General features: G+C 43.7%; 2 protein-coding genes and 1 long non-coding RNA gene across 5 annotated transcripts; 1 reads left to right on the forward strand and 2 right to left on the reverse strand.

The window, feature by feature from the left end:
- Window positions 1–323: 323 nt before the first annotated feature.
- On the forward strand, window positions 324–6,039 carry LOC115675812 (protein MRG2-like). Of its 3 annotated transcripts, XM_056317150.1 has the most exons (11): window positions 324–464; window positions 578–1,070; window positions 1,954–2,007; window positions 2,168–2,181; window positions 2,586–2,731; window positions 3,616–3,656; window positions 3,810–3,914; window positions 4,084–4,163; window positions 4,929–5,116; window positions 5,407–5,491; window positions 5,681–6,039. In XM_056317150.1, exons 2-11 carry the CDS (start codon window positions 888–890, stop codon window positions 5,769–5,771), a joined length of 987 nt encoding a protein of 328 aa, XP_056173125.1. In that variant the 5' UTR covers window positions 324–464; window positions 578–887; the 3' UTR covers window positions 5,772–6,039. The 3 variants fall into 3 exon arrangements, with proteins under 3 accessions (XP_056173125.1, XP_030454454.2, XP_030454455.2); XM_030598594.2 differs by lacking the exon at window positions 324–464 and having other exon boundaries at window positions 471–1,070; XM_030598595.2 differs by lacking the exon at window positions 324–464 and having other exon boundaries at window positions 471–1,070; window positions 4,947–5,116.
- Window positions 6,040–7,350: 1,311 nt separating this feature from the next.
- Window positions 7,351–8,690, reverse strand: LOC115675811 (transcription factor MYB44-like). Its single transcript, XM_030598593.2, has one exon. It carries the CDS (start codon window positions 8,533–8,535, stop codon window positions 7,483–7,485), a length of 1,053 nt encoding a protein of 350 aa, XP_030454453.1. The 5' UTR covers window positions 8,536–8,690; the 3' UTR covers window positions 7,351–7,482.
- A 9,843-nt stretch (window positions 8,691–18,533) lies between these two features.
- Window positions 18,534–19,143, reverse strand: LOC130139771 (uncharacterized). The gene is made up of 3 exons (XR_008817874.1): window positions 18,859–19,143; window positions 18,685–18,750; window positions 18,534–18,614 (listed from the first exon to the last, which is right to left on the reverse strand). It is a non-coding gene; the product is annotated as an uncharacterized LOC130139771 (long non-coding RNA).
- Window positions 19,144–23,543: the final 4,400 nt, after the last annotated feature.

The following is a 23,543-nucleotide window of genomic DNA, read 5'->3' on the forward strand; positions in this document are numbered from 1 at the left end:
AAAAAAAGTCATATATATATTCCATTCGTGTCGATTCAGTTTTAAACCTTTTTAATTTGATCAATTTAGTCCTAGACATTTTAACGATTTTCCAACGTAATCATAGACCCATTCAGTTGCTCCAATTCAGTCCCAATCCCGATGTGCTTATGTAAGTGCGCCTCATAATATTTCTCGGGCAAGGAGAATCTCGAGGGTCGTGTGAATCCCATGAAGCTATCTCGATCTCTATCAATACGGGTAGTTATATACTTGCAAAAAATGAACCCCGCGACTTATCTAATGCCCGCGTGTCATGATTTACATCACGTGACATAGCCACGTGCGAGTCTTTTTGCCTGTTCAAGTTCTTTTCACAATTTACCGTAATCCATTTCTGTTGACTACGAAATTCATGTTTCTACGCATATAAATCTACAAAAAATCTGAAAAACCATTGATGAAGACAACATGCGGATTCACAAGTCCGTACAATTCCATCAGCAAATTGCCATTTTCATGAACTAATCCGATTCTTCCAGAGCAAAAACAGAGAATCAAACTTGATATTGACTGGGCTTCTTTACTTCTCCTGAAGCTGCACAGTGATGGCTTCGTGTATCTGGGCCTGAGCTTCGATTCTTCCACCCGAAGTTGCAGTTCCAGGGTCGTCGTCGTCGTCGTCAACTTTCTCTTTGCGCGATCTCCAACCCACCATTGTTTCTACGCAAGAATTTCACATCGAGACCCATATCCTGAACTTGAGAAATAACCCCCCCAAATTTCAGTTACTGGACTGCATCCCCTCGACCTGACGACCGCCATATACAGAACGACAAAAGATCGTCTCTTTCTACTCTTTCTACGCCCCGTACCTCGGCTCCAGCGACCCAGGCTAGGGAGACATCATGGGTAGCTCCAAAAGCGGCTTCGACGGCGATTCCGCCAGCGAATCCTACGGCGGCGCCGCCACCGAGAGCGACGCGGAGGGCGACCGGGACGACGGGTGCCCGCCTGCCCTCGAATCGAGCCCTTTCGCTGAGGAGGAAAAGGTCCTCGCTTTCCATAGCCTCCACATTTACGAGGCCAAGGTGCTTGCTTTTTCTCTCTTTTCTCTTTGCTCTCTGCTGGGCTTTCTCGACTTAGTCCCCTCTTGGTTTTGATTGTATTTTGGATTCTGTGATTTGACGATGAAATGAAGGACATTTTCTTGTTGGGTAGAAGATGAAGCTCATTTGTAGTAAGTTTGTCTGAGGTTTCAGTGGACTATAATGGGCATTTTCTTATCGTGTGGACAGAGCCCGTCGCAGTATTGGAACTGCATAGGAACTTGTATTTTTCCTCTAACCCGGTGTGGCATCACTTCCTTGAGGCGTGATGCTTGGTTGACTTGGTCCAGTAAAATGAGTCTAAGCAATAGTAACTCGTGTGTCTGCCTTTTGCATTGGTACTTCAGCTTCAGTAATGATCAGCAGAAAGCGTTACTTATAATTTGATCAAAGTTATCTCATCACCTTGTAAGCTGGAGACAGTTAACTTCAAGGGTAGTGCTATTATGTAGGAATCATCTTTCTTTTTAACCTGCTATTCGACAAAATCAACCGATGTTGTGGCATGAGTGTATCTGGATTAGTCAAATTTTCCTCAACAAAGTCAAGCACCAGTTATGGACTTCAAGTTGCGGTTGCTTCTTTTTCATGGTTTTCTCCACTTTTTTTCACGATACTTTCATGTCATTTCAATTAAAATTCTGTGCATGGAGTGCGCCATTTCTATCAGGAACTCTCATGGTTAATGCCAATAAAATGCAGGCTACTGCTTCCTTTAATTATGCGATGAATTTAAGTGCATATGTCTATTTCCTGAAGCAATTTATGCTCGTACTTAACTGCTCTTTACATGGTTTGTCTTCTAGCCAGCTTAACTGCTTTTCTATTCGATATATTTTCACGCACTGTGTGCTCTATGTGCAAGGTCAAAAAAATTGAATATCGACTCAGGGAATGGAGATACTATGTTCATTACCTGGTAAGTAGTATTTTTACCAATATCCCTAAGCAAATCTATTTTCGTTAAAACTGCCTGCTAGACTTCTCCTATATCATCGTGAAGATATTTGATCAAGGAGCTAAGTTGCTTTGAACTTCTGAAAATGGCATATGTTGATTTTAGATGCATCTCTTTGCAGGGTTGGAGCAAAAAGTGAGTGCATTGTCCTTCTCAAGCTGAGCTTACTGGCTTCTTAGGTGGTTAAGTTACTGGGTTTTATGTTCAGTCCACTCTAAGATGGTCATTGGCTTCTTTTGTTAATCTGATATTATAGTTGTTTTTCAGCATGTTGTTTCTTACTCTTTTTGTCATCAGTCAAAATTATGACTGCTTTTGCAATATATGGTCGCATGATCTTCAACATAAACTTTCTATATATTAATTATCCTGGCAGAATTTTTGATATGTCCATAAATCTAGTGTTGTCTTCATCATATCTTCTCTTCTTGTTATTTTTGTTAATGTTGCCATATTCATTCTCTTTTTTTAATTACCAAACCTTTCTTGTTAATTCATCTTATTTCATGATTATCTTTTTCTACCTTTCCTTTAAATAGTTGGGATGAGTGGGTCGGCGTGGATCGACTGATGAAATACACTGATGAGAACCTTCAGAAACAGCGGGAGCTCAATAATAAACAAGACGCAGAGAAAACTACAAAACCCAGCCGTGCATCTCATACTAAACCAAAGGGTTCGAATGGTTAGTTTGTTCCCCCTCAGAATGTACATTTATATAATAATACAAGTTCTTTCTTCTACTATACAAGTGGAATTGGCATACCATGATTTCGGTCCCTAATACTCTTCCTGGTCGTACCATAGTCCTATCCGCATCGTTAATATAAATTCATGTGATCTCCTTGAATGTTTCCTTCTATGGAAGGTGGTTTGCACCAATCAGCTTGAAAATTTTCCCTGGAAACTTTGTTTTAAAATTCTTGAGTGACCAGCATGTTCGAGTGGAGAAAACTTTATGGTGAAAGAATATTGAACGGCTATGCATAACATGATCCACCGGCTAAGAATGATTTTGCTAGAGCTTTCATACTAGAAGTTCAGGGATTAAAAGTTTAAAATGCAGAATCAAGAGACTCAAGTGTAATGTCTGACAGACTTCAAGAACTGAGAAAGGAATTTCTACTTTTCCGTTATTGCTTTGTTCATTTCCATTCTAATTGAAAGATTCGCGTTTAAATATGGCATGATGTTCTTTCAAACTAGTATGTTAGTTTATACTTTCTTTTCTTGTGAATGAACATATTAGTCATGTTCTAATAGGGTATATACAAAGTCATGCCGGAGACCTAATGAGTTAAAGGGTATTGATGCTTTTCATTTCCAACCTAATGAGTCAGCCTTTCTCTTTACAAACTTTTGCTTCTGCTTCAGTTCTCCTCTCAATAATGTCATAGTGTGATTTGCCTCTGACGCTTGACATCCCATCTCTCCATTATAATTGAGGAAACAACTTGAAAAGTGATGATCTATTGTTGAAAGATGGTGCTTGTAGATGCTTCAATTCTTCTCTCTTCTCTGTTTATGTGCTGATTTTTATGCAACTAATTACATTCCGGTGCTATGCAGTGCCAAGAGGCAAGAAGCGAAAGAATGATTCTATTCTCAAGGTATAAACCCGTACCTAAATTCGAACATTGTCTGCACGTGCTAAAGAAACTATCCAGAAGAATGTGTTACTCCGGTGAAAATAGCAGTTTCAGACTTTTACTTTAGTTTGGGTTTTTAGAAATGTAATCTCTGGTAATAATTTTGGTTCTCAGGAGAAAAGTGCTTTACCCTCGGAGAAGCTTGTGAATATACAGATTCCACCAACACTGAAGAAGCAGCTCATCGATGATTGTGAATTTGTTACTCATCTGGGCAAGGTAGCGAAGTTTGAATTCTTCCATGTCTTGAGTTGGCCTTGAATTATTAATGCAAACATAGTTGTGACAGAGCCAGAGCACCATTATAATGCAACTCGATGTATCTTGCTTGAGAAGTCAGATTGCCACCATTAGCAACGACCTGCTCTAATCAAAACCTTATTTACAGCTGGTCAGACTTCCCCGTGCTCCAAGTGTTGATGACATCTTGAAGAAGTATCTTGATTATAGATTAAAGAAGGATGGAATGTAAGTCCACAACGTACATTAAGCTCTTTACTTTGCTTTTTTGTATAGGTGTGTTGTTTGATTATTATTTTAAACTCAGTTATGGTGAATTGATTTTGGTTGTGAACTTATGTCATGCGCCTGGTGTTCCAACTCAGCCATGGAATTTCTTATTCTCATCCTTTGATAAAGTAACTCTTCTGACTGTACTTAATTATCTTTGTAAATAAAAACAAGCTTGGTAAACCATGAAATCTTATGAACGGAAGTGGTACAGCTAGCTTTCTCATGGAGAAATTTGTTAACTTTATCTGAATTGGCATTTAATGTGTGACTAAAAACAAATTCGAGATTCAATGTGAAGGGTGTAAGATATGGTCAATTGTTAAAAGCTGATGCAAGAAGAGAAGCACTACAAGCATGACTGTGTCCCATAAATGAGAAGTGGCTGTCAAATGGAAGTATGTTCTTTTTCAGAACTGGTGCTTTTTGGAACAAAATTCCAACTCCATCAAACCTTTGACATTGTAGTCAGACTCTTTCATGAGTATTTTTGTTCTTTTTCATAAGTCCAGTTGATTAATAGGTAGAAGAAAAGCATCAGTGCTCTTAAGTATGGTAGCTGAGGCAACTAATAGGTTACCTTGAGATATGTTATTATAGCATGGGGAATAATTTGGGCCGATTTTCCTGGCATGTAAATCTCTCTATTTTACTGTTCCCCCCCCCCCCCCCCCCAAAAAAAATATTTTCTGTTTTACCATTGCCATAATTGTTTTCTCTCAGTTTTCTTTACCAATGTAGGATGGCGGATTGTGTGGGAGAAATTATGAAAGGCCTGCGCTGTTACTTTGATAAAGCCCTGCCTGTGATGCTCTTGTACAAAAGCGAGCGTCAACAGTATGAGGAAACAGTTGTTGATGACGTCGATCCTTCAACTATTTACGGTGCAGAACATCTGTTACGCCTCTTCGGTATGCATCAATTTACAATCATGGATGTGGACAAAAGTTTTTATTGTGCGCTTCAAAGAGTTCATGCAACATTTCCTCATTTCTGTCTGTAGCCTTCATATTTTTCAGACTAGCACTAATTCCTCGAAAATGCTTCATCAAACTGTTAATGCTTCTGATCTTCAAAGTATGTGCATTCCCTGATAGTGTAATAGGTGCCTAAATAATAAGCACGTGCTCTGATAGTGCAACAAGAATATTGCTAGCACACCTTATCTTTGTGTGGCTATCCTAATTCATGGCTTCTGCAGTCAAGTTGCCCGAGCTGTTGGTCTATGCAAATATCGAAGAGGAGACGCTGAGAGAGTTGCAGCACAAATTAAACGACTTTCTAAAGTACGAACTCCTTATGGTGGTTTTTTTTTCCTTAATCGTGGAAATGGCAACATTTAATTGGGTGACCAACCGATTTCATCTTTTGTATGATTAAGCAAGCCTGTAAAAGGGTGTGCTCGTCATCTACTTACTGTATGATTAAAGTTTCAAACGGAAAGATCATGACAATGGAATGCTATCCTCATGCAGGTTCCTGCAGAAAAATCAGAGTTTGTTTTTCCTATCAGCGTACAATGTTCGAGAAGAGATCGAAACCAGCACGAACAATTTAGTGGACTGATTGGATCAGTTGCAGCAACAGCATGTACATATTATGATACGTATATGTATAGATAAAAATCCGCAGTGTCTTGTCCACTTTATGGCCATCCATATTCTTGTTTTGAGGTTTTCGGAGTTCCCTGTTGTGCTCTTGCAAGCCGGGTACGGTCGGAAAATGAGATGTGTTTGTGCTTGAGGACGCACTTTGTTTCACTACTGTGTCTCTAGGATGATGACTCCAGCTGAAGATTGTCTTATAATATCCAAGGAAGATTTTTATTGAGTCATCCTGAAAACAGAATCTCTCTCTCTCTCTTTCTGGATATGTGTGGAATTTCAAACGAATTGATGGTAATCTGCTGCAAGGTTTATTGATACGAGAATTTTTCAGCTTATATCTGGTGGGGATCGGGAGATGTATGTAGGTGCTGAAATCGAACGAACCCCTAGGTAAAGTCAACGGAGGCCTACAACAGTATCGACCGCCTGGATTCATTCAGGCCATCGTGGACACAGAATTTAGGCAAGATTTTCATCGTAAGAGAGGGTATGGTGATCGTCCGTGGCCCGTCACACGGCCATGCAGTGATTTTTCGATCGATCAAAAACTTAGGCGCCGTAATTCTTGAAAAGCATTCACTTCACAACATCGATGATTTCTCCTAACCAGAAAATCCAACGTACGACAACCCGAAGTAAACCGTTTCACCCTCTCTGTCAAGTCTTCCATCTAATTTTTACTTAATTGGGTGGAGGTGGGAGTCAATCTCACTGACGGATTCTTAAACAGAAAGTCGACCACTTGAACTGGGTCCAAAGATTGGGAAGTGGATGACAGGGAATTTCTTGGATTTTGGGTTTGGACGGATTCTCACTTGGTAGGACCATCCCCCTCTTCCACTTCCTCTTCACACCACATAACGACTCAACCCATTTAATCATTCACGACCCCAACCGATTCCCTTGTATCTTTCTTCCTCTTCTCGCTCTCGGACAAGCCTCCTGTCAGCATCGTCATCATCATCTTCTCTCCGTTCGTCGGTTCGTCGAAATGGCGCACAGCCAGAAAAACACACGGGGAAAAGTTTCCTCCCCACTCCCTCCCCATTTCAAAGAGGACTTCTCTCTCTCTCCCTCCCTCTCTCGTTTTCTTTTTCCATTTCAATTCCAAATTTGGGTTTTTTATGGGCATTGTTTATAAATATACGGAAGGGGAAACGAGTAACGTCACGAAAGCAGAAAGTGGAAGGAAATTCCATGGAAATATTTCTTCTTTTTTTTGTTGTTCTTTTTGTTCTTGATTTTTCACATTCGGGAATAACGTTTTGCTCGATCGCTGGCTGCTGCTGGCTGCTGCTGCTGCTTCTTCATGGCTTTCCTCTTTGCCCCCCGCAACCGATCCATTCCATCTCCGACAAAACCCACCTCTCCATCCGCCTCTTCCCTCTTTATATACAACCCCCCACCCACCACCCACCACCGAAGTTATTACCATCTGTATAAAGATGACATGAAAGACTAGAAAAGATGGAAAATAAAAAATAAAAAGTTGGACTAAAAGGGAAAAAAAAAAAAAAAGAACGGTTGATGACGGTCACTCTCTCTCTCTCTCTGCATCTCTAGCGCCGATTTGATGGTTTTTCTTGTGCCTCGATCACTTGGGGAAGATGATCGCCAACGTAAAAGCTTGAGATGGCCCCCCCCTACTCCCTGTGCTAATTTTTCGGTTTTCAGTCGATCTTGCTAACGCCGATGCGCTTGACAGCCGCATTCCGAACCGCCTCGCTCTGCAGGCGCAGGCCGTTCTGCTCGATCCCGGACATGTAGCTCCTAACCTCCTTCCTTATCATCTCCTGCATCACCGCCATGAAGTCCGCGCTGAAGAACTGCTTCTCGTACCCGGCCGCCCCCATCCCTTCGCCGTACTGACCATGATGAGGAATCGGCACCGTCGTCGTCGGCGTCGGTAGCGGCGGAGGCGGCGGCGGCGGCTGTTGCTGCATCACCTGGGTCCTGGTCGAGAACAGGGTCGGGCTGGGCCTTGGGTCGGACGCCGGCACGGTCCCGCAAGACGGTCCGTGGTTCGAGACCTCGGCCAAATCGGATCCGGGCAGAGACAGGCTGAGCAGAGTAGGGGGATCCGTGGTGGTGGACGACGACGCGTCGCCGTGCTGGCCCGACAGCGCGGGCATGATCGGGCCCGTCCTCGCCACGGGGCGGAACACGCGCGGGGAGGGCATCCCCACCGGCAAGCCCGAGTCGCTCAGGTCGGATCCCGACGGGCTGCTCGGGCTGAGGAACAGATCGGAGACCGCGTTGGTGCCCGTGGGCGTGCCGAGGCTGGCCGACCGCTTGAGCGGCTGCCGCTCCGCGAGGTCGCCGTCGCCGTCGCCGGCGGAGCACGAGGAGGAGCACTTCCTCTTGAGGGTAGAGTTCCAGTGGTTCTTGACGGCGTTGTCGGTGCGGCCGTTGAGGAGGCGGGCGATGGTGGCCCACTTGTTGCCGAACTTGGCGTGGGCGCGGACGATGGCGTCGTCCTCCTCCGGGGTGAAGGGGCGGTGCTCCACCTGGGGGGAGAGCTGGTTGCACCACCGGAGGCGGCAGGACTTGCCGGACCGCCCGGGGATGGACTTGCTGATGAGGGACCAGTTCCGGGGGCCGTAGGTCTGGACCAGCCTCTGCAGCGCCTCGTCCTCCTCGGGGCTCCACGGTCCCTTGATCCGATCCGCGTCTCTCCTCGCGGAAGCAACAGAAGAAGCAGAAGCCGCCGCCGCCGCAGCCATGGCCGACCCCCCCTCGATGCTGCTTCTCTCTCTTATATAATATTACCGAATAACACGCCCTAAGCCGAGAGCTACGACTATAAAAAAAACCGGGGATACGACGGCGTAGCGATCTTTCGTACAGCGGTGGGCGGCGGCGGCGGCGGGGGGCGGGGGAGGTGGTGGTGGTGGTGGTGGTGGAGGCAGGGGCCTCACCTCTCAGTGAATTGAGAGAGAACAAGAAGGAGAACGGGGAGGAGGGAGTATTTATATGGGGGGTGGGGGAGGGGATAGGGATGACTGGGGGGAGCCGGTTGCGGTGACCGGTCATGAGCCGTTGGGAGGTGGGATTTTCTTTTCGAGGCGGGGGGCAGTTACTCTATCAGAGCCGCGGTACAGCTGTCATGGGGACACGCGTCGCGTCGCCGCCCGTCCGAGTTACACGTATTGTCGCTCCCCCTTCCCCTTCCCCCCACATTTCACTTTGCTCCGCTCGATGTACACGTCGTCAGCCAGCTCCAGCATTTTGAAATATGCACCCCCCTCTTAATCTATTCCCCCCACCCCCACGCTTTCCTCCTTGGAAAAAAACAATGCATCTAAAATTTCTAAATTTTATTTAGAGTTAATATCGTTACAAATTTCAAATTTTATACGGCTATAATAAACTCATCTTTCGTTAATTTTCGTTAAATTTTCAAATTACTGAATTAGATAACGCGTAACAGTTGACGGGTAAATTTAGAATTTTGCCCTCCATTTGTCACAGGTGTATCAGTTTATGATGTTTTGTGATATTAATCCAATTTAACGGAAACTAACAGAGGGTAATTTTATAACAAGTGTACCAATTCATGATTTTTTGTGGTCGAAAAATTAATTTTGGATAAGTTTTTGTTCACAGGTATACCGATTCGGGATTTTTCGTGATCAAAAAATTAATTTTTAATAAATTTGTCGCGAATTTATCAATTTGGCATTTTTTATGATATTAACCTCTCGCTTTTAACATGGTCACATCATTTCAAATATATTTTAAGTCACGGATATTGTGTGATAACCATACTCGCCGCCTACCGTCAAAAACCTTAAACTTCATCCCATCCATAGATATTTACCCGGACCACCTTAATTTAATTCGGTCGTCGTCCGAAGACCACATTAACCCCGAGATAAGGATGGAATGCCGAGCCAATGCTACGGAGCAACAACCGAATCAGCGAAAAGACTCTCGATCTGCTGCAGCCGAGACGGCAGACTTTCCAAAAAGAAACTTCTCTCAGAAGACTTCGGGGGAAGTTGAAACGGTGGGGGGCAGGGTCGGACGACCCGACCGAACCGAACGGGGGCGGGTCGAGGAGATGAAAAATTATCCAAGAGAGCCGAACCGAAGGGAGGACTGACCGTTTTGGAAGTTAACGAGGGAGGAGGTTAAATAGAGATAAGGACGAATAATAAAAAAAAAATAAGAATAAAAAAAGAGGAAAACATGATTTTTTTTTTTCAATTTTTTTTTTGTGTGGGGGTACTCCTCCTTTCTTCCTTTTTTGAAATTCAACGAGTTTTATGGTGCGTCGTTGCGGTTCGCGTAACCATCACAAAAGGTGAGGGAGGAGGTTGGATCGCGGACGGATGGACACTTTGACCGATCTTCCCACCCAGCCAGCCTGTACTCCATTTCGTGTATTACACAGAGAGAGAGAGAGAGAGGGGAGGGGGATCGATGATGACGACATGATTTTTTCCTCCTCTCTCTCTCTGTCCGTCTCTTTCCTGGTTTGAGTGTGTGTGTGGGGTGCGTGAGAGAGAGATGGGTTTTTCTCTTTCGTTGAAATAAAAAAATGAAATAAAATATGGGATTCGAGAAAAGGGAGAGAGAGAGAGAGAGAGAGAGAGAGAGAGGGGGGGCTGGGGGGAAGAGAAAAAGGGAGGAAAAGGACGCACGGAAGTTGCTCGCTACACGACAAAACCCCGGAGTTAGCAGAATCGGAGGACGACGATCACGATCGGTACTCGCTGCCTGCTACCGGTGTCAGTCCAGCCTGTCATCGATTTAGAGCCCCACCCCCACCCCACCCCACCCCACCCCCCTCCCCCCCTAACGGCCACACGGGGACCGACACGTGTCGGTCGACTCGATCCGAACCGCCTTTACCTGTCGATCCGTATTTTGGAAACGGAATTAAATGGGCTGCCCTCCCTCTTTTCGCCCCCCCACCCCCCCACATCCGTTGGTTTTTGCTTTCCTATCCTTTTAGTTTTAGTAGACTAGTAGTAGTAGTCTCCCTCGTTTGATTCTTTTTGGCCCCTTCTTTTTCTTTCGATCTTCTTTCTTACCCCCCCGCGATTCGTTTAAGCTTTAATCTCATCGAACATCATGTGCGTTTTTCCGTGTAATTCGAAGAGAGAATCTTGAACTGCAGAACCCGGTAGCTTTGTCCTCGTTCCGGCGTCGTTATGTATGCTTTTTCCCACTTTGGTAATCCCGCTTAAAAAATGCAGTGTGCGTCGGTACTGCTTCGGTTAGAATCGCATAGAAGAATCGTAACGGGGGCCTCTCGGTTCCATCCTAATCTTCACTCGGTTACCTATCGATTGTATATGAAAGGACGAACGGATCACGGGCCGCTCACGAATCCTCACCTGCGCGACATTCTGGACTCGAGACCCGGACAACATCGAGACGGAGAAGACAAAAAAGATGCACGGGCTCTGGCCCTTAATCTCCATCTTTTTCCTTCTTCCAACCCCCTTCAGATCTCCGACATCACTTGTCTACCCGCTTTTGGTGCAGCGATGGCACCCGTAACAAGATGCTGAAATTGAGGCCGACCGTGGTGCGATCGAGGTCGTGGGCCTAATCATAACGTCAAATGACACAAACCAGATTCGTGCCCCGTCACATATTCCACCACCGAAATGCCTCTTAGTGCAATGACCGACCATCAACGAGCGGCTCAATACGCCTTCCACGCACCGTTCGGCAACCTATGGCAGTAGTCCGTCCCGTCCCCGACCGCAATCCTCTTCGTGCCCCTTAGGATCGATCGGGTCGAGATTAGAACTAGTTAATGAGGGGTTGAAAAGGTATTAAAGCGGCAACGAAAGCAACCTCCCCAGAAAAAAAAACGGAAGGAAGGAAAAAGCAGACAAAAGGATGGAGAGAGTCCACCGTTAACGCGGGAAACAGCTGGCCGGGAGGGGCACATCTGATCTGAGCCATACAAATACATTAACAATGTGGTGGTCATAGTCACACCCACTCTCACGTGCCGTCCTCACCTAACTCTGTCCCTTTCCCATCTTTCCCCGACCCCGTACTCGCACGTTTCGTATTTTGGCCCTCACGTGACTCCTTTCCCCATGAATCGTATGTAGTTTCTTCGATAACCTTCCGAATGCCCCCTCCTTTTGCAAATTTCCAATCTTTTCTCGAGAGAAAAATCAACGAGAGAGATTAGGGTCTTGAGTCGCGCCTTCGCGTCCTTACAAAAAAAAGTTCACTTTAATTCGGGAATGGCGAAGACGAATGCGGAGTCATATGGCAGCAATTTTAGCAAATCCAAACTCGCAAGCATGACCTCGCCTTTCGTTTCACGTCAAAACCCCCCACCTAATTCTCCTCTTGGGTTCTTTGAGGGGTAGGGTGGAGTCAGCTTCCGTGAGAGGACTTGCAACGCGGAGCGGCAGCTCTTCGACCAAAAAGAGAATAAAACTGGCCCCAAGAGGGGACACGCCGGTAGCCTTGCATGGCTTTTTGCAGCAATTTGCATGCTTCGGATTCTTACAGTAATGCCCCGGTTCCGCTCTTATTTTACTTGACACCTCGAGTGGCTTTTTTCTGTCAGTCTTTTGCTTCGTAAAGGAAAAGTTCGCTTGCTGCATCTTTTGGTATTCACACCACGGAACACCCCCTTGGCATTAGATTTAATCGAATCGTTAACGCTAAAGTATGTCGAAGGAAGCGGGGGGAATGGGGATGGCCGTGATTCTAACAACACATGGGGTGTGGAAAGTTGTAGGATGTTTCCTCGCGAAGAAGACCCTGATTAAAATAATGATGAGGGAAAACCAAGAGGAAAAAGAAAAGGGCAACTGGTGGATCGTTCATATATGTAAAAAGATGGTCGAAAGTCGTCCGCTTTAGTTTTAATCAAATGCTCTCCACGATTCCCAAGTCCCCACGAGCTTCGCGTCAAGCAAGACATCATGGGTTGAGTGCAGAGCCGTAGAGAGCCGCGAGTTGGGCGAAGGTGGCGTAATCGTGCATGTAATACAGAAGGACACTGAGATTCAGCTCGACGAGGCGAAGGGCATTGGGAGGAGCAGAGCAGCACTTTGGTTGCTGCGTTTGCCCCTAAGGGCCATGGGAATTTCTTCTTGGGGTTTCCAACTCAAATGTAAGAAGTAGAGGAAATCAGGAGCGAGCCTGCTAAAAAACAACCGTCTCGCTGTCGCCTTGTGTACTTTGTTGCTCCTGTTTCGACTTAGATCAATCGTTCTTCTTTGTTCTTTTGGCAAAGTAACTCGGCCTTCGGGTCGATTTCCGCCTTCTAATGGCCGATGATTGTCCCTTCCTTGTAGGAATAGGATTCAAATAACGAAGTGTATTCAAATGGGCTTCCGGGAAAAGTCTAGCTAGGGTCTGACTCCAATCTGTGGAGAACGGAAGCACGTAGCGATGACTAATCCAGAATCGTGGAAAGTGAATGGAATCAGATTGCAACAACGGAGGGAGAAACTAGAGAAATAGTGGAAAAAAGAGACGGAAGTGCCAGTTCAGGGGGGAGGAAAGAATGCCAAGTAGGCAATATTCTATAATGAAAAATCATCATCCAAGCGTACAAAATCTTCATCTCAAACTATATTTACAGGCAAACCCTAATGACCCTTCTCCTAAGAAAAATAGCTCTGATTTCATCATCCAAGCCCTAATGATATCTTACAAAGCCTTTTCATATATATATATATATGCCCACGTTTTATTTTCCTCCTCTTTTGCGTTCTATTGTTTCTTAAGAAATTGCATTTATCCATTACAGTCATTGCAGAGAGACCGTGGAAGTGCATCCGATCAGAAAGCCTCGGACTTGGACATGAAAGTTGTGATTACACTTGAATCTTTCACCTGTTTCCTAATCCGATGTCGAGAATGGTGTTTATATGAACCGATTTTTCCTTCGAAGTTTCACGTTTTGCAGTCCTCTGAGCAGAGAAAAAGAAGCATACCAACAGATAGATAAACAAAGCCTAAATATGCTGTTACATATGTAGCCATGGTGGATGGTGATGAAAAAGAAGCATCCCCTTCCCCATAGCATATATATGCTTCACCAAAATGTGAAGGTCGGCAATCCTTGTGACATTCCGCAACAGAAATGCCGAGAAAGGAATCGAATTCGACAAATGTTGTGGAAAGGGGTTCTTTGTTGATTATGGACATGGATGTAATCGACAATAAAAAATAAAGATATGAAAGGCTAGATAGTGGTAATTTAACGGTTACGAGAAGGATAATAGGTACGGGATTTTAAAAGTGCTCAAAAGGGTAAATTTGCAGGAAGAGTAAAGGTGAAAGTAAACGTGCATAAGAACATATGCTCTGTTGTTGATTGGGAGTGTCACAGAGGTTGCAACGTGAGCTTTTATACCCCCCCATCAGCAGTTATGGATTTTGAATCCACGAATGACTTCCAAACAACCTTGTACAGTTATTGTTGCGCAATTATGCTTTTTGAGATTCGAGACACGAGCCTCCATTATATGACAGTGATTATTCATAAAAAAATTACAAATTTCGAGATTATAGACATAACCACCTAACAATCATGTTTTCGTGTCAATCCACCGTCTTCGTCTTCGACTAATGTGCTGGCAAACCTCTGTTATGTTCATAAATGACCCAAGTTTTGTTAGCAAGCCTTTAGTCAGAGCAACATTACACTTATTAAGACTGGTTTACAAAATTTAAGCACAAAGTGATATGTATGCTAGACTACTAATGGTTCTTTAAACAAGTGAATCATATTCAAAACCGATAATAGGTTGACACTTCACTTGGTCTGCATCAGAGCAATAAATGACCCAAAAAGTAGTTGGAAGATGTCAATAATTTGTATTGACACAACGAAAAATGTTAGGAGCCTCTTAATTGACATTACTATAAGCAAGTCGGCATTTCACGTTTGAAAGCAAAGATATTCTCAATGAGATCAACTTGGAAGGACACAATGGTACGAATAAATTTGACAGATGATTCCCGGATGAAATGAACGACAGGACTTTGTCGTTTAGATATCCCTGAGAGCTTCACAAAGCTAAGATGCGTATGAAAGCCAAAGGAAACTAACTTAACTATTCACTGATAATGACCACTAAACAATAAGGTCGGGTTCTACTCATAATCCCAACTTTAGAAGCCAATTCCGGTTCTTTTTATACCATATTTCAATACAGTTAACCACTAGCTTGATCATATATGATCATTTCCTAGCTATACCCGCGAAAGCGCATGGTACGAGGAGACTGTTGGTAGATATCTGGAATCGGATTTGATATGAAAGAGCTTCAAGGACACGACCTTGTTAAAGATTGGTATGATTTTGGACAAACAATTTCAGCTGAGAAAAGGGGTGTCGCACTTTTTTTATTGCTTGGCAAACACCTCAACGGGCACCTCTACGGCGCTAGTAGCTTTACATAAGTTTTTAGCAAATTGTGTATCACAATACATACAAGTTGTAGCATTTCATAATCAACAGAGTCACGGCTTAAAACAATCACTGCGAAAGCCCCGGTGACACCAAAATGGATTAATTGCATTGCTTGACCACCCTGAGCTACAGTCCTATGTCGACACGGGTCTTGTGACTTCACCTAGCTTTCACATTCTGTACCATAAGCAAAATAATTCTGAGGAAGCAGCAATTAATACAGTGAGTGCCATTGTCATTTGTCACAGTTGAATCCCAAGTCTCTGTTTAAAGATGGCCAGCCAGGCCGGTGATGAGCGAGAGAAAAGTGCACATGAAGAGAAGAATGTTTTGCGTTAGTTTGCTGGAATAAAAGCTGTGCAGGACTTTCTCTCGTCGGACCAAAACCTCGTATCCTCACCTATAGACTTCATCATCAAGAATGTGTAGGGATCGAGTGATACAGTTGTCAGCCTCTTGAGCCTGGAATTATTTGACGCAGCAGACATCACGCGTTGGACTTTCTTTCGCACCGAACCATCGATGGCGTCGAGACAGTGCATCATTTAATGAAGGGTGTGGAAATAATCACTGATACTTGTGTTACAGTGGCCCCAGCAAATAGGGCAACCAATACACATCACCGACTGAATCAGGAAATGGAAAACTGGTTCTCGATGGGTGTGACTCTTGAGTGGTTTGATAATGAAGAACCTTTGTTATTACAGTAAATCCTTAACGGGGTGTTGTAAATTTATGACCTTTAGATTGGTAGTATAATTCTAATGACAAAGGGAAGACCAACAATGAAGAAAACTCAGACCGACATTCTTGAATACAATTACCCTAACATCTTCAGACTTATCAATTAATGTACGCATCATTCTCCTTCTTTAGTTTGTAATTGTCGCTATACTCATTCATGTTCCCTCAGGGATTATGTACAATTCGGTTTAACAGCTATTTCCAGGACAACATCTTGATAATTGTAATCCAAATCACCCGCGTGGCACGTAAACCACCTCGCGATCACGGCCTAGATAGCGTCCAAGAAGATCCTCACCGTTGCAAAGGAGAAAGGCACGAGATTTGCTTGAAGAGACAGCCAACTACTTGCCTAGATGACTCGGTTCATGATGGACGATGTTAAATACAACCATTGATTATGTGGTTTCCACAAAATGCAATAGCCACGATCACATTTGATTGGGCAATTTCTTCGCTCGGTCCGATCCCCTAATGCGTCACCCACGAGATTAAGCAATGGAGAAAATCGCGGGATAAAGATGATTCTCATCCAAATCACCCAAGGACACCCTTTTGCTCCACGAAAAGTTGTAAAGATCTACTTGGAATAACTTCTACTTTTACATGTATATTTTTTTTGTACGTTAATTCTTGAGAAGTAATGTCCATTTGATACCATTTATAAAAACTATATACGGGACATTTGAAGCCAATCACAAATCAATCAACACGCCGTTTCATAACTCCTCAAGGCCAAAACAGTTGATTTAGTTCTAACCAGAAATTTCGTAACCACTTATTGATTTGCTCAAAGCAACTCAATTATATCTTTCGATCAAAAGAAAAACTCAAACTTTATTTAATCCGGCTAGACAAGAAAACCAAAAAAACTCAACTTTTATCTCTCTTTAGGCGTACGCCGGATCATAAGTTGGGCGCGACATCGTACCTCCTCTTGTACAATGATCGCTCTGGCTCCTGTCTAACCCTAGTGGGCAGTTCCTCCCTCTTCTCTCATCTCCCATGAATTATTTAGTCCACCGAGGACTCCTCCACTGTCCTCCACCGCACACGTAAACGTCGGACAAAACGACAGAAACAAAAGAAAACAAAGAGAACCGGGACACACCGCGACACGTGGGCAAGCGCACACGCCATCGCCCGACCGCGAGCGAGCGAGCGAGCAAACGAACCGGAGCGTCGCCCGGCCACGTAGGCGGGGTCGGTGCGGGGCCCACACGCCCGCGGGCGTTTACCTTTCGAGATCCTCTTGTCCGTTAAGGGGGTGACGTGGCGCGGGGGGCCGTTAACGGGGCCTCCTAACTGACGGTCGGTAACGGTGGGAGCGGCTCTTCTTTTCTTTTTTTTTAATTTTTTTTTTTCGTGTGTTTGTTTTCCGGAAGTTTTCAAAAGGGAGCGCCAACCGGATGCCAGCTATATCCCACTGCGACTGTTACGCACGCGCTCGAGTTCCGAGAGAACAATCCCGCCCCTACTTAACCTACTTCGTGGGGATTCGCGACGACGAAAATCCCGGGGGCCCCACGCCCGACGGTGGTCCCCGCGCCTGCGATTCGGCTCCTTTTGCATGCTCTTCTCTTTTCTTTTCTCTTTTTTTTTTTTTAACGTACGACGCGATCCCCTCTCCCTCTCTCTCCTGACGTTGTCGTGTGGGGCCGTCCCCCCTAGGGGTGAGCGGTTCCAGGTTCCGGGTAGGTTCCGCCCTTTTTTTAATTTCGTTTTGAATTAAACAAAACAAAAATAAACGCAAGAATCCTTCATACTGCAGGCAGCACCTAAGACCATTCTTTCCAAAGTGTTATTTTATTAGAATTCAGTGGAAACAATGGAGGATATGACAGATAAGACACATTCCTATCATATAGCATGCCTAACAGAGCTCTACTTGCAACTCGCATGTAAGTGAACTGTCATTTGCAACACAAGCAAGAAATCTTGACACAGCTACTTCATAGCAAAAGTGACGAAGAACATTGTCAATTTCCACAAATCAAAGAAATTTGCGAGACAACCGGTAATTGCACAATGAGGCACTTAAGGTCAGCAATCTAAAAGCCTCCTCTCCCAGAAAAAAGGCTGAACCGCCGAGTGCCAAGAATACACCAATCTAGTGATTCAAACAAAACTTTCAACTGCATCCATGAGCCGCAAGGAAAGCCCCATAAGTGAGGCCAAAAATAAGGAAAGGAAAAATCACCAACAGAACAATGCTTGTAACCCCCAACTCCCCTACCAAAACAAAAAATCCCCACAATATGCTAGATGGCATAGACTAAAATGACATCAAACGAAAACAAAAATGAATCAAAAAATACCATCGCTACATCACCTCATGGGAGCTGCAGCAAAAAAACGAAAAAGAAAACAAAGACAACATCGACCGAGCAACGCGAAATTGCTAAAAGAAATCCAAACAAGATCACGATCGCAAATGAGTCAGGGAATTCAATCAACAACAACAACAAGAGAAGGATAAAGGGACCCACTTCGATGCATAAATTGCCGCTGCAGATGATGTGCTGGATCTTGCCAGGGACGAGCATGGACTTGAACTTTAAAGGGCAGATCAGGCGCCTTGTGCGGTATGTGCAGATCCCCCAATGCCAAAACCAACACCATCTTTCTTGTTCTCGCTACTCTCTATCGATCACAACGACAATGATAAGAAAAAGGGTCAACGAAAAAACAAGAAAATGTAATATTTCCACACCCAAAGACGATCCTTTCTATTTCTCTTTCTCCCTCGATCGAGCTTCAACAATCAATCTCTCTTCTTCTTCTCCCTTAACGCAAAGACATGAAGTTCGGGTGTGCAAGTGCGTAATGTGCTGATGAAAACTAACAAGGGTTTTGCGAAGAGAGAGAGACGTTGACTCGGACATACCCTGGAACCGAAGCGGACATGGAAGACCCTCCTCCATCCCTCATTCTTGTCGTTCTCTGAAACTTCTTCCTTTCTCCTCAGGTTTACCATCTCGAACTCACCTCGTCTTCGTCCACGCGCCTCCAGCAATCAGGTTCTTCGCCATCCCACGCTCTGTCGTCGTCCCTCCCGGGCCTCGAACCACCACTCGCGCCACCTCTAGCCCTCGAACCCGCGCAATCCTTAGCAAAATCCTCGTCCCCGCTCGAGATGCTCAGCATCTCGACGTCCGAATCGTCATCGTCGTCGACCGCCCTCCTATTCCCGTTGCCGCCCTGCTCTTGTTGCCGCCGCCCTAACTGCCGCTGAAGGCGCCACCGCAGCCCGCCCTCTGGGGCCTGCAAGCCGCCGCGGCGGAGCTCTCACCGGGTGTGGTTGATGAAGACAGAGGAAAAGCCGAGGCGACGCCAAACGGAGAGAGGAGAGGTAAGCTCGTGGAGTCGTGGGTGTGGGGAGTGCGAGAGAGAGCAGACTGGAGGAGGACTGAGCGAGGAGAAATAAGGGGACGAAACAAGAAACAAACAAAAGTTAGGGTTTTTAGAGGGTAAAGTAAACCGGTTCCGGTTCCCCGGTTCCGGTTCCTAGGAATCGGAACCGGGAACCGGAACCGGAATCGCTCGAGGAGCGCTCCCACGCGATCGCGCCAAGTCCTCGAGATTGCAATTATCGAGCTATTATTGACTTTATAAATGTTCGTGTTTTTTTTTCTTTTCATTTATGTGTAAATGCTCAGCCCAGGTGTTGACGTGTCATGACAATTTCTACAAAGATTTCCAGAACATAGAGTAGAAGCAAAGGCTTTGCGACTCTAGATAGAAAGTTCATATCCATCACGTATCTCTGCTGTTATGATCCTTGTGGCATGGTTTCGCGACCTCCTAATGGATAAGAGGATTCATAACTTATTTATACTCAATTCATCTATCTTGCTCTCGGTTATTCTCGTGTTCACTCATTCTATATTCTCATATAAGTTTGAGTATGAATTTTCCTAAATTAAGTTAAATATGAAAGTGTTTTAACAATATGAGTTGGGTATGGGCATGGGTCATTAAATTTACATTACATGAAAATGAGTCAAAACTGATTAAAAGAGTCTATTTGATCGGATCATTTTTGACTCAACCTACTCGTTTGACAGCTCTAGCCGACCCTTGCGAGTGAGGAAGCATTCCATATGTTGTTTGCTTAATTGATGTGGCATAGTCAATCGTAATCACATCATTCATTTCATGTGTCACATTCAACTTCTACGGTCGAATTTTTAAACTTATTCATTTTTATTGGTAGACTTCTCCATGTGTCAAGCTCATGACCCAAAACACCTTCCTTTCACGAGTACGAAGCGACTCTCGCTAGTGATCGTAGAGGGGACGATGCCCTTATCCTCTCTCTCTCTCTCTCTCTCGTCCCGACCAAGTGCACCCTCTCTTTTTTTAGTTTTTTTTTCCTTTTAAACATTCTTCTTCTTGTCATTTGCTTTATTTTTTATCATAAAAAATTTTCATTCATTACCAAAACGATACATGAAAGGATTATAGGAAATCTCAAAAGTTCACATAACAAGGCAAGCCCGTAGAGATCCAAAGCAAACCAAAGACCAAAAATCAAAATACATCATTAGAGCATGGTTGGCAGAGTTAATTATCCGCTCGTCCTTCAAAAATGGATCTGTGACTACATCTAAGCGAAATGATCGGTGGCCAATCACCGAATCATACATCATCATAAATGATGAGTATATAATGAGATCTTCATCAGTAATTAAGGCTGCACCTTTTGGCGGTGTGCACCTATGTTCAGCGTCCCTAACGCCATCACCGTATGAACACAACACGAACAAGTTCAGATCTGACACTTGTAAGAGCGAGCCGTTCAACAAATGCAATACGCCAAAGCTTTTAACAAAAACACGTTGAATGAGTACATATTTGATACCGAAGCTGTTGTGAACACTATTAAAATTGGAGACGAAGTACTTATTTATTAAAACTCTTAAATCTAGTAGATCAGAGAGAAAAACTTCAAGATATAAGGTCGGGAGAGCAAAGCTCCCAAATTTAAAACTAGATCGGGAGAGTAAGGAAATAAACAATAGAAAATGAAAGGAAAAGCAATTAGGGAGGGGAGGGAGAGATCTAGGTCAAATTCCTCCCTGCCAGAATTTTCTTGGATAATAGGTCACCCCCAGATATTATTACAATCACAAGGTGTTTTGGTATAACTAGAACAGTGAAAGGGTAATATCATGGGCAACCCATGAACTTTTTCAATGTAATCCTTGAATTTTCTTTTTGTACAATTTAGTTTCTAAAATTTTTAAATTGATTTTAAAGGGATCTTTCCGTTAAGTTAACAAAATTTTTTTTTTGTTCATATGACTACTAATATCATTAATTGTCCACATTAGCATCTAATGTGTCCAATCGAACGGTCGAGATGCTTTCGCGTCCTCATTAAAGTGGCTCACTTACATTAGAATTTTTCTTTTTTTCGTCTTCATTTTTCTTCCCAACCTTGATCCAACATTACCGTTCCATACCCTCTCTCTGCCGTGAAACATCATCCTCCATCACCTCACCATCCTCGCTGCTGCGGTCGACCCATCATCCACCACCGCCCTCCATGCACCACCCATCCTCCCTCCCCCTCTCATTCTACGCATGCGCGCCGGTGCTATACTCTAATTTGAGGCCTATTGAGACATTATAATCATGAAATATCGGTCAAACATCTTTTCAAAAGCAACACTCATTTCGACAGCCGTGATTACTATAGAAAAAGAAACACATCAAACATCGATGCCAATCGCAATTAACCCACGTTTCTCTCGATTATACATGTATTCATCCACGGAAAGGCTCGCAACAACGAAGCATCATCACTAACACCAGCTTTTCATATTGTAATCCGGTCACTCCCAACATGCCCGATTACCTAATTCGATGGGAAGAATCAATGCATGTTGCAGTACAAAAGAAAGAATATTAAACAATATGTAAACAAATGGAAAGAAGCCAGTGTCGTGAACCTCGTGTTCAATCTCATTCGCTAAGTTAAAAAGGAAGAAGGGGGGGATGTCCCCACTCCCGAATTGACTAATTAGATAAAAAAAGTCAGCTCCATTCCCAACTCGTTGATGTCTCTTGTTTCCACTTTTTATTTTACTGTTGCTCCGGAATTAACATCAATCACCTAACTCCACAATTGTCCTTTCATTATTCTCTAAGTGGATTACAACTAACAAAAGTTCCCTAATTTAACTTCTCACATTAAATAAATTAGCTTAGGGAGTGAATGATTTGCTTGAAGCAAACAAAGGTCTACATCTCATCTTATATTTATCCTCCTAGAATTCGTTTTCTTTTCTTTTTCTTTTTGAATTTGAGTTTGGGATTAAATAAAAGTTCCCCAATCTAAGTGGATTACAACTAACAAAAGTTTCCCAATTTAACTTGTCACATTAAATAAATTAGTTTGGGGGGGTGAATGATTTGCTTGAATCAAGCTAAAGTCTACGTCTCATCTTATATTTATCCTTCTAGAAATCGTCTTTTAATTTTTTTTTTAAATTTTGGGTTTGGGACATGATTAGACTCCGGTCACGTCAGGAGAGCTTTGCAAAGCTCCAAATCTCTTTTAATGGTTAAGAGTTAGTGCCAACTGCCTATCGTGTGACGATAACTGGGAAAAAAAAATTAGATGAATTGATGACCACGTAATAAACTATGTTCATTTGAAATTCGAAGTGCATTAGCTTTGTTTAACAGCAATTCTGGAATTCGATTTTACGCTAACCGTTGCCAGCTATGTCGATATGTACACTGATAAACGTGGCTCACTGAGAAAAGATCACGTGGCTTATATTTTATCTAGATGATGTACGTGTAACGTGGATTGGATAGAGATAAATGTACGTTGATAATTGATGAGACTAACCCCTAGACTAACTCTAGGGATATATGCACTAGAAGTCCTAAAAATTATTATGAAAGTACATTTAAATCCTAAAACTTGCAAAAAGTGCAATCAAGGTTTAAAATTTGTTAAATTGATGCAATCGAGTCTTTTCTTTAACTCCGTCCAACTTGACTAACTAAACATGCTGACATGGTTTTTTTTTAAATAATTTCTCTTTTCTAGGTGACGATGACGTGGCTAAAACACGAAACATTAAACTAAAACGACGTCGTTTTGGTTCAAATATGATTTTTAATACAAATTTTACTAAAATTAAAATTTTTAAAAATTAAGATAAAATAAAAAAAGAGGGAGTAAGAACCATGTAGCGAAGGCTTTGCAACCATTGTTGCCTTTGCCCCACTATCGCACGGCGATGGTGGGGAAATGGTTAGCGAGTGTCGCCAGGCCCTGGCCAAGGTCTGGCGACGCCAGGACCCGGCCAAGGGCTGGCGACGCCAGGACCCGATGACCCTCGTTGACCGCAGGCGAGGGCCTGTAGGCTCTCACCTAGATCGAGCGAGGGTCGTCGTTCCTCGCCCAATTCTAGCCAAGGGTCGTTAATGGCGATTGACCCTCGTCAATGGCAGTCATTAAACTTGTCTATATGTTGTATACTTATAGCTTTAGAAGTCAAGGGAATATCAAAATAATATTGATAAAGGTGGCTCACTAAGAAAAGATTA

The sequence above is a fragment of the Syzygium oleosum genome, unplaced genomic scaffold (assembly GCF_021117445.2).
Source record: "Syzygium oleosum isolate NSW1041296 unplaced genomic scaffold, Sole_v2.1 Sole_v2.13, whole genome shotgun sequence".
In the NCBI taxonomy this organism is placed as follows: domain Eukaryota; kingdom Viridiplantae; phylum Streptophyta; class Magnoliopsida; order Myrtales; family Myrtaceae; genus Syzygium; species Syzygium oleosum.